The sequence below is a fragment of the Carcharhinus amblyrhynchos genome, chromosome 6 (assembly GCF_965287045.1).
Source record: "Carcharhinus amblyrhynchos chromosome 6, sCarAmb.v2.hapA, whole genome shotgun sequence".
In the NCBI taxonomy this organism is placed as follows: domain Eukaryota; kingdom Metazoa; phylum Chordata; class Chondrichthyes; order Carcharhiniformes; family Carcharhinidae; genus Carcharhinus; species Carcharhinus amblyrhynchos.
The window spans coordinates 83,295,685-83,311,610 of NC_137329.1; the positions used below are offsets into that span (position 1 = coordinate 83,295,685).

The 15,926-nt window shown below is 41.8% G+C and overlaps 1 protein-coding gene across 4 annotated transcripts in view; it reads right to left on the bottom strand.

Annotated features, from left to right (window-relative positions):
• ptprz1a (protein tyrosine phosphatase receptor type Z1a) overlaps positions 1 to 15,926 on the bottom strand; it is a 231,950-nt gene that overhangs the window by 6,563 nt on the left and 209,461 nt on the right. For all 4 annotated transcript variants that reach the window (XM_080190807.1, XM_080190809.1, XM_080190808.1 and 1 more), the window contains 7 exons: positions 15,304 to 15,438; positions 14,131 to 14,294; positions 12,189 to 12,324; positions 9,942 to 10,088; positions 7,836 to 7,929; positions 5,277 to 5,350; positions 1,828 to 1,956 (listed from right to left, as the gene is read on the bottom strand). In XM_080190807.1, the coding sequence (XP_080046933.1) occupies positions 1,828 to 1,956; positions 5,277 to 5,350; positions 7,836 to 7,929; positions 9,942 to 10,088; positions 12,189 to 12,324; positions 14,131 to 14,294; positions 15,304 to 15,438 (879 nt within the window). The remainder of the gene's footprint in view (positions 1 to 1,827; positions 1,957 to 5,276; positions 5,351 to 7,835; positions 7,930 to 9,941; positions 10,089 to 12,188; positions 12,325 to 14,130; positions 14,295 to 15,303; positions 15,439 to 15,926) is intronic.

Here is a 15,926-nt window from a genome sequence, read left to right on the forward strand (position 1 = left end):
AACTGAATCAATTCTTACCCTAACCTGCTGCTGATGATGATCCAACCCAGTGCTGTCCTATTCAAGCCAAGCATTAGTCACCTTACTGTCAAGCAACAGCTGCACTTATTTTTGCCATTCACATTCAGAAGGCAGAATTAACTTTAACTCTACGTTTCTTTCACAATTCCTAAACAATTAAATCTGATTATTAAAAAGAATAAAAGAAATGGACATTTCTTCACTTAAGTGTTTGGCTGTGGTTTGATAGCACTCTCATCTCTGAATCAAAAAGGCTGTGGGTTCAAGTCCTGTTCCAATGAGTTGAGCAGGGATTGAGGTCAAAGGAGCACTACACTGTTGGAGGTGCTATCTTTCAAATTAGATTTCAAACGGAGGTTCTGTCTGCTTTCTCAAGTGGATGCATAAAATCACCCACCATTATCATTGAGCCAGTATCACCACAACAGATTATGTGGTCATTATCTCTTATATTCCTTGTCTCCTGCTGACCTCCGTTAAGGACTAGACCATAAATTCTAAGGTACATTATGAAGTTAGCCTAGAACCTAACTTTTACATTTGATTTTGGCAATACAGTAAGCATAAGGTGGTTCACTCCAGGTATGATTCAAATGACCCACTAGGAAGCTTTTATCAAAACAAACTTTATTTAAGTTAGAGTATCACAAAAAGAATGAGCATAACTTTTACCAATTCAGATACTTAGACATGACAAAGAGCAATTTTAAAATGTCAAAACAATATCTCTATTGTTCCAATTCAGCAGTATCCCCATATTTACATAAATCCCTTCTTTTGAATCAGTCAGCACAGAAAACAAATGTGCTTTCATGGCTGCTCTGACCTTTTAACACCTCTGAAGAGTGCTCTAGACAGATAATTTTCTTCTAATTCTCATGCAGCAACTTCCAGAGAAAACTCTACCCCCAAAGTGTTGAATCTCAGAGAAAGAGATTTATTTCCTTGCAGATTCCAGAGTCCAGATCTCAGCAAGAGAAAGAGATGCAAAGGAAGTGACCTCTCTCTAAAGATCCCCAAAGTAGACTGCCTTGAGTTCTATGTGAAAGTCTAGCTCCAACCTATCATATGACCTTACTTGTCAATCAATATAATCATGCCCTACTCTGCAATACCCCAGAGGAAAATGCAAAATAACAGAATGCTGCATTAGATTAAAACAAACATTATATCAATTAAGATCAATTATGCTGCTGTAGTAACAATATGGTGCTGCTGGATCCAAACAAACTGTCTTTGAGTGCGTAGAGCAGATCCTGGACAAGAAAGATGACTAAAATACATGTCTTAAAGGCACAGTATCACCACACTTCACATATTGAGAACATCTTTGTTTCCACAATTCTTCTCTCAAAGTTCCAAAGAGTAAGCAGGATTTTTTGTATAGTACACAGCAATGGGACTAATTAGAAACCAGCGAGAAAATCTTCCTCCGGTTTTCCCAATAAAATTCCAAAGAGTGAATTCTATTTCATTATGTACTGTCCTGTCATTACACAATATGTCATTTAAGGAACATAAATGAAGGTGTTGCTGAGGAAAAGTTTAATCATGAGTCCCAAGTAGTACTCTCAAATGTGTAGATTGGATTGTGATATATCTATGACTTGGTTCACCATGTTATCCAACTGAATTTGCTCCCTTCTCTGACCAGCACATCTAAACCTAGGTTTATTGTGTGTTAAAGATTTTTCCATTGCATTATAATTGTTGCATCTGGTGAAAACATTTATGAGCCGGCACTCAAAATTCCAGATTAAAATAAGCCAGTATAAAATGAGCTGAGAATGAAATATAACTCCGTACCATCCCTTGGTTGTCTGGCAGCATAACAATAATTTGAGCGTTGTAGTCCCATATCATTTTCCAGAAGTCCTTTGTAGTATGTGGCAGTGGATGTTGGGTAATAATGAACTCATTACTTTGATGAAATCCCTGGAATTAAATGCAAAGCAAGGTACAAATGCACAAGAATGAGTTCTAGAATACAAATCCATCAGGTTACATTCACATCACCTGTCAGTGCATTCAAAATGACAGAAACAGAATGAAAGGAGATAAATAAGACCCAGTGCTGGTACAGTGGGAACCTCCAACCAGCTGGCAGCTATGCATTTAAGCAGGGTATGTGTTGGGAGTACAATGTTTGGCGCTTGAACTGCAGTGGAGCTTTCCACACTTTAGCGCAGCACCAAGGGAGTGCTGCACTGCTGGAGGTGCCATGTTTCAGATGAGACCTGACACCGAAATCCCATCTGCCCTCAGGGCTGGATTCAAAAGAGCAGGGGAATACTCTTCCTTACCCTGGACAATATTTATCCTTCAAATCAACATCACTACAACAAATTGTTTGGTTTGCATCTGTGGTGATTGTCCTTTTAAGCATTAATCTGCAGAGTAAGGGTCACATAATCCGGGGAACCAATCAGGAAGCAGAGTGGGGGAAATCACCCTGGTAACCATAGGTTTCTGTACTCAAAGTCAACTCGGAAGCAGATTGCAGCCATGAGGCTGCAAGCCACTGCATAATTTTAGCCTGTAAATAAATGAACTGAGCTTTCCCTAAACTGATGAATGAGCATCTTTACATTATTTCATTAGTATTTGTGTGAGCTTGCTATATGCACAGTGAGACATGATTTTCCTGGCCTGCTGTGCTGCCTGAGTAGCATAGCGAGATGGGAAATTTAAGTGGGAGGCCAAAAACAGGAATCATAACCGGCCGGATGCAATGCTTCCTGGCCATTTTTTTGGATGGAATCAGCCATGTTCTGGGAAACGCTGATTACAATATGGGAATCAGCATTTCCATCTATTTAGTGAGCCCAGGACGTAATCGCCTGGGCTCACTAAAGTTCTGACCCTGCCAGTGGAGGTCCACACAAGCGGGAATTACGTACAGTCTCCAGCAGTGGGGCAGAGGACTTGTTACCTGATCTCTGGGAAATCGGCGCATGCTGACTGGCCGCCTCAGCACTCTGCTGCTGGCCTCTTGAGCAGAATTAGGCCCTGGCACCGGTATCAATCCTCTGCCAAACTCCGTGATGCAGAGTGCCGGAAATTAGCTCACACAAAACATAGGCAGGAAAACTTACCATTTTCTGCCGGTTAGGCAGTTAGTTTTTTGGGGGGAAATTGTGCACCAAATGTCTTAGAATAGTTATTGACAATTGTTTTGGGGCCTTCCGAGGTCAGATGTGAGTTTTCATTCATTTCATGGAAATCTGACACTAAGGGCCCGATTTTACCATCAAGTTACACCCGTTTCCGGGTGTGAAAATTTGGTAAAGTCAGGCGTGAGGCCAGTAGCATGATCTGTGCCTGCCTCCGTACCAGTTCCCCCTTTACCAAAGCCTGAAAATGGCCACAATCAGGACCATACCCAAAATGGGCACAATGGCTTAAATTTGCATGCATTTAAATTGACTTAATGGGCTGCACATCCAACCTTACTAGTACTTCCCCTTTTACCACCGCGTTCGGCCATCCAGAATCAGCGCGCAACAGACATGCTCTATAAAAGTCCAATTCTGGAGGAGATGGTGGGAAGGTAAATGCTGAGTGTCCAATGGCTGTCTGTTTGAGATCGTTTGGGAAGAGCGGGGGATGGGGTGGAGGTGGGTCTGATGGCTCTCTGCTTGAGATTGGTGGGTGGGGGTGGCCGGGGAGTGGGGTCCGCTGCCTCTCTGCCCGAGATCAGTGAAGGGCAAAGGGGTGTCTGCTGCCATTCTGCCTGACATCAGTGAGGGGGTCGGAGGGTCCACTGCCACTCTGCCTGAGATCAGTGGGAGGGAACGGGAGGGAGGGGCCTGCGATCAGTCTGGGTGGCAATGGGGTGGCGGGGATAAGGGTGTCAGTAATGTTGTGGGGATGGGGCAATGTCTATGGGGGCCAGGGGAGGCATCAGCTGGCTTGAGAGCGATGTGGCAGAGAAGCCGCATTCTATCGTCTTTATTCTGCATGTGCATAGTTGGAGGCGCCGATCGGAGCTGCAGGATTTCGGGAACATTAAGCCCACAGGCTTCTGTGGCACGATTCAGAATTGCTGATTTTTTTTTGGGCAGAATGTGTATGGGGGGGCCTGAGAAAGGGTCTAAAGCTCGGATCTGAAACACTCCCAGTAAAATAGAGCCTCATGAGTTCCCAGCCTTGGATTAGATATGTTTTTCTTTCCATTGCCCTGCCTTTCTTTTTTATTCAATTGTACAGATGCTGAAAGGGAAGGTTGCAGAGCTTAAAACTTAAACACTGATTCATTTAATGTTTCCAATCACTTTAGAAGCACCATCTGCTGCTAGATAATGCAGTTTTCATCAAAAGCTGCAATCAAAACTTGGACACAGAGGATAGTTTTTCAAAATACGCCTGCAAGTCTCCGAAGTGAGAGTAGATGATTCATGACAGCCACTCTTCATTTGGTCGTTTCAAACACACATAAGTATTAGGAGCAGGAATAGGCCACGTGGCCTTGCAAGGCTGCTCCACTATGCAATAAGATCATGGATGATCTAATTGTGGCCTTAGTGCCCCTTTCCTGTTTGCCCAATCATAATCCTTGATTCCCTTGTTGATCAAATGTCAATCTAACTCAGCCTCCACTGTTTTCTGGGGAAGAGAATTCCCATCAAGTCTGCACCAACAACAATCCAATCCATTCTGTGGCTGGACTGTAGGAGGAAACCAGAGCACCCAGAGAAAACCCATGGGGTGAATGTGCAAACTCCACATTGACAGTTACCCGAGGCCAGAATTGAACCCGGGTCCAGTGGGGTGGCACATTGGTTAGCATTGCTGCCTCACAGCGCCAGAGATTTGGGTTCAATTCCTGGCTTGGGTCACTGTCAGTGCGGAGTCTGAATTTCTCCTGTGTCTGTGTGGTTTCCTCCCATAGTCCAAAAGACATGCTGGTTAGGTGTATTGGCCATGTTAAATGCTACCCGAACAGGTGCCAGGGTGTGGCGACTAGGGATTTTCACAGTAACTTCATTGCAGTGTTAATGTAAGGCTACTCGTGATATTAATGAGTAAACTTTAAACTCAAACCTTGAAGACTAATAATTGCTGTTTCCTGGTTGCTTTTCTTTAGGAGTAGTATGATTGAAAGGATGATTCACCCAAAGTTTTAAGCATTTCATGAATGATTCACATTCCTGCCTAATGGAAAAGAGGCCATTCATTGCTACATACTCACTCCAGTATCTGGTACAAACCTGTATAATCTATAAATCAGCACAGACTACTTTCAAGATGCTTACCGAAATGTAAGAAGCATTGATATAATCGGAGCCCTCTGCAGTTGATGTTGAGAGTCCAACTCTTGATCTTTCCACTAGAATATAAAAAAAAGCTGTTTACTTCCACCTGTAGGTTATAGTGACAATTGGCAATGAGACAGACTGGCTCCTATGTAAACGTTCAGGATCTCAGAATTCTCATGGAAAGGAGATGCCAACAATGCAGCATTATGGTACTGTACACGCACACACTTGGGAAATCTCCTGATTCTCCATATAGCTAGTTAGCGTCAGAGTGGTCTGGTTACACAGTGGAAGAAACCATGATAGTAGATCTTTAAATTTATAATTCCTGATACAATTGAGAAGATAATCAAGGATTAATCAATCCAGATGTTTCTCTCTGGGAATGTAGAATCAGAGAATCTACACTGCAGAAGGAGGCTATTTGACCCACCGAGCCTGCACCGACAACAATCTCACCTGGATCCTATTCCCGTCACCCCACATATTTACCCTCCTAATCCCCCTGGTGCTCAGAGGCAATTTAGCATGGCCGATCAACTTAACCCACACACCTTTGGACTGTGGGAGGAAACAGGAGCACCTGGAGGAAACCCATGCAGACACGGGAAGGATGTGCAAATTCCACAGAGTCAGTCACCTGAGGCTGGAATTGAACCCGGGTCCCTGGCGCTGTGAAGCAGCTGTCTAACCACTGAGCCACCATACTGCCCATGTACATGCCTGACTTGAAACCCTTACTTTGTCATCTAAAAGAGCATCAACCAGAACTCTTAAAGCTCTTACTTAGATTAGACAATAACCTTAACTTGTTAACCTATGTTGTTCTCTTCCTACAGTGGTTGGCGTAATTGAATAAACATCCTTTCCGCTGCCCATTCTTCATGCTACCGCAATTGGATTGAAGTTGCAAAATTCAAACTCTTCTACCAACCTCAATAAAAATGGTGCAATGCTCACTTGGCAATTGGAAGGATGTTGAAATATTTGAATCTTATTTACTCGTAGATAACTTTGAAAAACAATTTAGGAATACAAGGAAAGAGTTCCTTCTCGGCCATTTGAAACAGGCTCAGTGAGTTTCATCTCAAATAGCACACTTCACATCAATTGATACTGTAACTGAGCTAGTAATCCACAAACATTGAGCGATAACCCAAATAATGCATTTCAAATTCCATCATGACAGTGCAGCTTTAAGTAAGTCTGATGACTAAAAAGCTGATACTATTAAAAATGATCATCAAGCTGTCAAATTGTCAGAGAAACTCAACTGGTCCATGGAAAAGGCAACATGACGCATTCATCATGTCTGTCCTATATGTGTATCCACACTAACACAATTGCCTCAACCAACCTTTGAAGGGGTCTAGTCATGGTGTACAGCTGTATCAAGATATGTGGTAACGTGGCTGAGTGATCACTGGAGGTGTGAGTCGCTATGGAGGCGTGGGTTCAAATCCCACCACTACCAAAATTGCTATGGGCAGCACAGTGATCAGCATTGCTGCCTCACAGTGCCAGTGACTAGGGTTCAATTCCTGGCTTGAGTCACTGTCTGTGCGGAGTCTGCACCTTCTCCCCGTGTCTGCATGAGTTTCTTCCAGGTGCTTTGGTTTTCTTCCACAGTCCAAAAGCCATGCTAGTTAAATGCACTAGCCATGCTAAATTCTCCGTCAGTGTACCTGAACAGGTGCTGGAGTGTGGCAACTGGGGGATTTCACAATAACTTAATTGCAGTGTTAAAGTAAGCCTACTTGTAACATCAATAAATAAAATAAAATAAATAAACTGTGACTAAATACTCACAACAAACCTCAACACAAGCATGAAACAAAACAGAGATTTACATACTAGCACAGAACCAGCACATCCTGTATTCCTTAACATGTGGATATGTAAGCACAGAACAATTGGACTTAAATAAAGCCAACCACTGCTCCAGGCAGAGGAAAGTCTTTGAAGAAAAGAAGGGAAGAGTTGTCAGCTAACTGAACCCAGGTCTGCCTCCAGTGCCTAATTGGATTAATGCATGGCAAAGGAGTTTGCATTTAGATGTTTTACATTGTGACAAGCTGGCCCCCATATCAGAATTGCAAAATGCTTGTTTGCGAATTACTTGAATGCAGGTACCTTCTGTGTTAAATCATAAGCCCACAGCTAATAGTATTAAGTTTGAAAAAGCAGCTAAGTGCATTGTATAGTGAAACTGCAATGATGGGGAAGGTGTATTCAAAGCCAGTGGATAGATAGATAGACTAGAATTGGTACCAAACCGCAGGCAAACAAAACAATATAACATAATATGCCTGGCTACTTTTGCAGGCGATACCTAACATCCTGAAGCCCTCCTTTCAGATTCACATATAAACCTGGGGTCCAACCTGTACTATCACATAAGGGCAAAATATGGGGAAACATTCAATATCCTCAGCGTGAAGCCATTTTGTGGCATGCACTGACAAATCTTCTTTAATACTCTGAATAAAGAAATACTTAACTAAGCATTCTTATTAATATTAGAGTGGCATTCAAAAACGTGACATCCCAACCTACCAGGAATGATGGAAGAATTTCTGTTCTTGTCTCTGTTACACTGCTTTAGTGCTGTCGAGTAATCACACTGCTTGGCATGAGGCTGGCTTACCAACTGTTAAGAGAAACGAAGAAAAATCTAGAGTTCAAACATAGTTGATATCCTCAATGTGAATATAAAATGGATTTGAATTTGAACATCAATTCTGTTTAAACAGTAATCTCTGACCCTGGTTACTGAATTCTTGTTCCTAGCTATCAGCTCCCTGACTCTCGAACCTTTGGCAACATCAAACTTTATTCTGGAATTTCAGATGGTTTTGGGTCTTCAAATTTTCTGCCTTCTTAAGGTGTTAATGCACACTAGGATATAACCCATATATGGCCATGCAACAACTTCCTTCCACCATAATAAACAAGTACTTCAACTGTGTCCATCTAATCTCCCCCACACACACTTCCAACTTCATCCCTTCTTCTTCCCAGAGCCATGAGCCAAGGCCAACCGAACTCCATCTTCCAGCCATCACATTCAATCAATTACCTTCCAGACATTTCCTTCATCTGTTTCATAAAACTACCAACAGACAAGTCTTCTCCTCTTCATTCCATTCAGCATTCCACTGAGACTTTTCACTCCATCCCTTTGATCTACCCCCCCATCACCACCTCCCTCTCATCACCTCCTACTCCCTTTCTCCCACAACCCCGTGCACCCTTTCCCCTGGTCCCTTCTCACTCCCACAGCATCTGCTTCCTTTTCCCTGGCATCTTGTTACCCCACTAAGTGTACCCTTTCCCTGGTACCTTCCCACTCCTACAGCTCCTGCTCCCTTTACACTGGCACCTTCCCAAACAAGTGCAGTGGATGTAGTAACATGCTCAACGAGCTCCCCCATCAGTACACGGTCACAGGGTGGTCTTTGCCCTTTGTGTTCCGCTTTCTTCCATCACACTCCTAGGTATTATGCTTTGCCAAATTTTCCATACTTCCTGCCCATCTCTGTTATTCCACTATAACCATTTACATCACCTTAGGGTTCTGGATACCCTTGTTATTTGTCTAATTATTGCATCTTTTTGTTACACCATCTCTCCTTGTCATTAATCAACCTCCAGCCCTTCCTGTCTTTTACTTGTAGCCAAACTTGTAGCCAGCTAAAATGGTGTTTTGTGAAGCACTCTGGGTCAATTGGGCAAGAAGCTCAACCGACAGGCTGCAGTTTAAAGACAGACAAACAGGCTGCAACCCTGATGAGTGAATACACAGGATATGGGCCATCTCCAGGATGAAAGAGACTTTCTGATCACACTGGGTTGTGTTCCAGACATAAAGGCACTATGAATCCTTATTTAGGAGGAAGGTATGTGACCTATGTGCCTCCAACACCTACAGACATGGCCACTAGGGACACACCCAGAGATTGGTGTGGTAGCACCTGATTGGACTGACCTGATCGATCAGGGTGATCAAGTCCTGATTGATTGATTGGCATTGGCCAAAAAGGGGCGTGAAACCAAACGGGGTATAAAGGGTGCTGCACAACCAGGAAGCTCTCTCTCTCCCTGACCCCACGGACAAGCTACAACAATGGTGAACATCGCCAGCAAGAAGAGAGCTACCACACCCGAGAAGGAAGGAAGAAAGACTACAGCCAGAATGCCAGACCAGACCAAAGGACCAAACTACACAGCCAACTACCAAGACCAGCACACAGATAAAGGCCAATATCTGTTCGGGTACTTGTCCATCACACAAAGTTAAGTCAAGGTCTTGTATTGTACTTGAATTCTAGTATTTTCCGTAAGATAACTTATTGTTGGTCAGGTGGGTGATTATTGATTGCGTTGGTTTAAATAAATATTGTTTGTACTAATAAGACGTTTACTTGTAGTCATTTGTCCACCGTATAAGGGTTAAAACAGACTGATTTTACAACATACTCTTTGCCCCATTTCTCCTGGCTCTGTTCTTGTTCAGCTATAACAGCTTTCACTCTGGGGAAAAGGTCACCATTCTAGTGTAAAAGTGGCAGATAACTCAGACAACATCAAAATTCTGTTCTTACTGCACTGCACGCTTAAATTGCTCAATACTTCTTGAAAAATGACATTCCAGAACTTCACCTTGAATTGTTTCTCTAGATTCGTCTTCCCTGAGGGCCCAGGTGTCAGAAGAGCATTGACATAGGCATATAAATGACTGGCAGGAACCTCTGTGTCCTTATTAAAGATGGCCTCCACCAGGACATCATGAATGAAAATGTACTGCTCCTATTGAGAAGACATATTAGACATGAAATTGTGTAATTGATTTTAGTGAATAGGCTACAATATGACCAACATGTTAGCATCGCTGACTTAGACAATCTGGCAACTAATAAGCATTAGCATCACAATTACAGTTCCATGGATTACATGCATTCCATTTATGTGAGCGAATTCTATAATTGTCACAAATGTTGAACACATTAAAGAGACTCACAACACCAGGTTACAGTCCAACAGGATTATTTGGTTGCACAAGCCACAAGCTTTCAGAGCGCTGCTCCTTCATCAGGTGAGTGGGAGTTGTGTTCGCAAACAGGGCATATACAGGACAGACACAACCGGGATCTTGGATTCATGCCACACCATCTGTAACCCCACGACTTGCCTGGGCTTGCAAAATCTCACTAACTGTCCTGTCTGGGGACAATACACATCTCTTTAACCTGTTCTTAACCCTCTCTCCACTCACACTGTCTATACCTTTAAGACTTGATTACGTGTAAAGACTCACATTCCAACCATTATTTTGTAAATTGAGTTTGTGTCTTCATATGTTACGAGACTTCTTAATGCCAGTCCAATGCCAGCATCTTCATATCACAAATATTGAAAGCAGACCTTAATTCATAACTGTGTGTTCTCACTAAAATACCAATAGGTTGTTAATAATTGATAGAACAAGTATGCATGTTTTATGCTCTAAACTGCATCAGAAGTTTATGCTAAATTTATTTTCATACTAAAAGCTGTTGTCCTACCCCACTATGGGCTGAATTTTCCACCCCACTCCAGCCACTATTATTTCTCCTTCACTTCAGCCTCCAAGTTTGTTCTTGTCCTGAACCAAATTTCCATATGATCTAACGCATTGTCAAGTTGTGCTTGCCCTGGTGCTGACCAGTGTGCTTTCATTCTCTGGTACACATGAACTAGTTTATTTCATCGCAAAAATTAATTTGTGAAGCAGAGCTTGCAATTTCTGCTCACAGCATCATGGATTTAACTGATTTTGAAACTGCTTTGATGTAAAACACTCAGCCTCACTTTTTGCTATTTAGTGGAGCCAAAAAAATAGAATTTGAAAGAAAATGTGCCTTCTCACAACCACTGTACGCAGAGGCACAATGGTCAGCACTGTTGCCTCACGGCACCAGGGAGCCTGGTTCAATTCCAGCATTGAGTCACTATCTGTGTGGCGTTCTCCCCATGTCTGTATGAGTTTCCTCCAGGTGCTCCAGTATCCTCCCATAGTCCAAAAATGTACAGGTTAGGTGGATTCATCATCCTAAATTGCCCCTTAGTGTCCCAAGATGTCTAAGTTAAGTGGATTAGTGGAGTAAGTGCTTGTGGTTATGATGATAGGTCGGGAGGTGGGTGTGAGTAAAGATGCTTTGTCAGGGAGTCAGTGCACATTCAGTGGGCCAAATGGTCTCCTTCTGCACAATAAGGATTCTATTCTATTCTAATAAGCGAGGTATAACTGGTAATAGATATGTTTCTAATTTAACCTTTAGAATAAATATAGTCATTCCTTCAGTTTAGTTTCACACCAGGTTCAGAGACGTTTGGCCAAATTTTATATTTAAATTTCCATATTCTTTTCTGGGATTTTACTATGTTTGGCAGGGCAAAGCCTAATGATTTATGTTCAACATTTGCTACAAAAGGTACGGACCTCAGCCAAGAAATTTAGTTTTGTTATCTCAGTTCAGTGTTAACATTTAAGATTTAGATCCAATTTCAATTGCATTAAAAAGCTTATATTCTTTCTCATTTTAGTCAACAGCTTGTCTTTTGGTACTGTAGGGGCACAAATCAATGAACAAAACTTTTTGAATTGTCACTTCTTTTCTCCAGTATTCAATGTATTCTAATGTTAACTCACAATTCCTTCTTGTGTTTCAAATAAAAGTAACAATACTTCAATTATAATGATGTTTTTTCCTTCTTTCCAAACTTCAAAAGAAAACATTTCCTCATGAAAGGAGGGCAAATTGTTGCATCGCGAACCAAAAATCCTTACTTCCAATTATTTATTCCGACAAAGAAAATAAGGCATCAGCAAGAGCTCTCCCTCCTGCATCCCCATGCAGTTTCTCTTACCTCTGTTTGCACTAAATAGTTCCTTTGTGTTCTGATGTGTTTGAGAAATCCCAGCACATTGACTGTGCCTTTGTGCTTGATTTGTTGCAGCATACTGTCTATTACGATATATGTGCCCGTTCTTCCAACGCCAGCACTGCAGGAGAGACGATGTGGGATATTACAAAACAAATCAAATCGGAAAACTGTTCAGTCCTTCACCCTGACTGTATCTATCTGTACAGGTGCCCACAGTAGCAAAGATACATAGCATATTTTGTTTTTACAAGTAGAATTCCCAAATCCAACTGTCAGGTCTCAATCAAAAAATGTAGCTGCCTACTTCAGGCTTTTCTGTTACAAAAACCTCAGAATATTTTTAAGGATAAAATGTCAGATTGAAAGGAAAAAATGGTACTAATTGGCCTGGATTTTGCAGTCAAGTAAATTCACTTATTTTTGTTGTTAACCTTAAAGAAAGCTGCCCACAAAGACCCAGCACCCTCTCTGGCATGAATTTCACATTTCCCCAATGATAATTATAGTACCAACTAGACCCCTATTAATAAAACCCATAGCACCATACGCTTTATTAACTACTCTCTCCACCTGTCCTGCCACCTTCAATGATCAATACACATATACACACAGCTTCCTCTGCTTTGTACCCTTTTAAAAATTTAACCTCTTTTTCTATATTGTCTGTTCAAGGTTTTCCTATCAAAATGCATCACTGCACGCTCCTCTGCATTGAACTTTATTGGCTACCTATCTGCCTATTCCACCAATTCGTCTCTACCTTTTGGAATTCTACACTGTAAGAAATCTCATAATACCACAAACCGCAAGTGCTACACTGACAGTTTACAGTAGTTTCACATTTTATGTCATTGCAAACTTTGAAATTGCCTCTTGCACACCAGGATATATATTGGGAAAAGCAAAGGTCCCAATACAACTCTTGGGGAATACCATTGCAAACCTTCCTCCAGCCTGAAAAACATCCATTCACCGTTACACTCTGCTTGATATTATTCATCCAATTTTAGCCATGTTGTTACTGTCCCCTTTATTCCATGAGCTATAATGTTTCTCATAAGTGTGGCGCGTAGCACTAAATTGAGTGCCTTCTGAAAGTCCATGTACACCACCCCTTCCTGTTTTCTCCTCAAAAACTCCAGCAAGTTAGTTAAACACAATTTCCCTTTCACAAATCCCTGCTGGTTCTTCCAAATCAAGCAATATGTTTCCCATGAATAATTGTTTTTAGACCACTGATGTTAAATTGACTGGCCTGTGATTGTTGGGGTTTTCCTTACAACATTTTTTGAACAAGGGCGTAACATTTACAATTCTCCAGTCCTCTGATATCTTCCACCCAATGAGACGCATTCAAGGATTATGGCCGGTGCCCCTTCAATTTCTAGTCTCACTTCCTTTAATGTCTTTGGATGCATTTCATCTGATCCCAGTACCTTGTCAACTTTCAGTACCAACAGTCTACTCAACACTTCCTCCTTATCAATTCTGAACCATTCTGATGATGGAGACCCAACATAAGTTTAAAAGGAGTGCACTGGAATGGTCTGAATCCTAAACTGAGATTGCCTGGGGCTTTACAAAGGGTGGAGACCATGCCTGTTCCTTATATGACACCTGCCTTCTTCTCAAATGATGACCCTTTGCCAGGGGACCACAAGAAAAATGTCACACTTCCAAATCCCACAGCAGTCCACCTTTGGCACCCTTATAAGCAAGATTTCTTATTATGTTGATCTAGACCTCAATCTGTGACAAAGAGTGCTGAACTCACTGCAGCTATGATGAGGATACTTGATAGCAAACACAAAGTGAGAAGCCTTGTCACTAGTGCAGCATTCAGCCTGGCACCAGCTCAAAGCCAGAAACACTTATCACATTGCTCCAAATTAAAAATGTTTCCACTGTGAGTAATTTCACGTACCTGCAATGAACTACGACTGGTCCCATAAGATTGGTCTTAGCAGCTGATGAGTGTCGTATAAATGTTAACACAGGAAGAGCATACTCTGGAACACCCATATCAGGCCATTGAGTGTAATGATATTGGGTCACTGTATGATCATTCTGTCTTCCTTTCTGTGATCCCTGTGTTGTGTAACAAAACCTACTTTAGATTGCAGCCCCATTTATCTTTTAAAACTAAAATATACAAAATAAGTGCAAGCATTCTTAGCATATAGGAACATATAGAAAGCATGTGGTAACATAAAAATGATACATTTTAATGGTTCTCCTCCTTCCTCCCATCAGACAAAAACTCTCTCCTTTGCAGGTGCTGATTCTTGTTGGGGGTTCTCACATATGAGTTTTATTCTTAGATACCTCACCAATCTGAGAGCTTTGTAGAACATTGCTTGAGGCTGAGTCTCATCCCTCCCGCTACACATGCCCTTTCCATCGACCTCTTTGTCCTCCCTGTCAGCTTGGCATCCGAGGCCAGTTATGATGGACCTACCAATATTCCAACTTGGACTGGTCAATTCAGGACAAAGAGGGGGCCAAATATCTGGGCCTTTGGAGAGCACTCTGGCAGCAAATTTATTTAACAAGCCTATGATAGAGGGTACAGTTATGATACTGAATTGCAAGTGGGCTTAAGTTAAGCCAAAGAAAACTAAAACTGTTCCAAACTGAATGTTCACTGTACCCTTCCATCCCACAGAGCACCAATTTTTAAGGAGCAATTCCAAATTGTTTTCAGATTTGGAAATCAAAACAAACTTCCTTTGCATCCTTCACACAAACTACCTCTCCACTGGTTATGGTGCACATATATTCTAGTACAAGCACATTGGAGCCCAACTACTGATTAAGTATCTTCGAAGTTTCTAGCATTCATTTGCAATTCCCACATATACTACATAGAGTCTAGAATATACTACATTGAACCTAGAAAGCCAGTGGGGAGCCCAGTTCCAAACAGATCTCCTCTCACACTCTTTCCCACATGTGCAAGCAGGATAAGGAACCAAATATAAATTAATTTCCATCAAAACACAAAATTGGATCAATTGTTGATCAAAAGCTTCTAAGAAACATTGCTCATTGAAAAAGTTGATTCTTCTTGTACTTTTGCACAAGTACATCCACAAACCTTCTTAAATTTTGTGTTGCGAATAGAAAACTGTCTAACAGTGTAATACGACAACACTTTGGTGCTCTTCAGCGAGACAAGAATGTTTCCATATTCTTCGTTGTTTTCTGACGGCCAGTACTGATCACATTTCCTCTAAACAGAAATAAAAAGTCACGTCAAGGAAAACTTGCATGTTTTTAACCCAGGGTTTTATTTGGAATTTTTATTCAAGATAGCTCTTATTTGTACTGAACCAACCAGGCTGACTCCCTCAGTTTAGAAGACAGCGCATGTGTCTTTTTCCAATGACCTGACCGTGCTGCCCTGTTCTGGAAGAAGTTTACTCTGGAAGTTGTGTGCTAGAATAGAAAGTGCTCCATTACCTAGTGACAACCCATTGCCTTGGACACACTAAATCTGAATGCCAGGAAAAAATATGCAGCGTCTTTTACTGAACTTCCGGTGAAGAAGTAAGGAATTGGACTCGTCAGACACAGTGGCTTGTTGCAAATGTGCACAACAGAGACAAGGCTCTGTCCATGTCAAATGTTTCACAAAATGGCATGGTTAGTGACTGAAAGCAGCAAGGTAAGAAAAGGAGAAGCCATGCCCCCACTTCTTCATTCTGTAATGACCTCAAC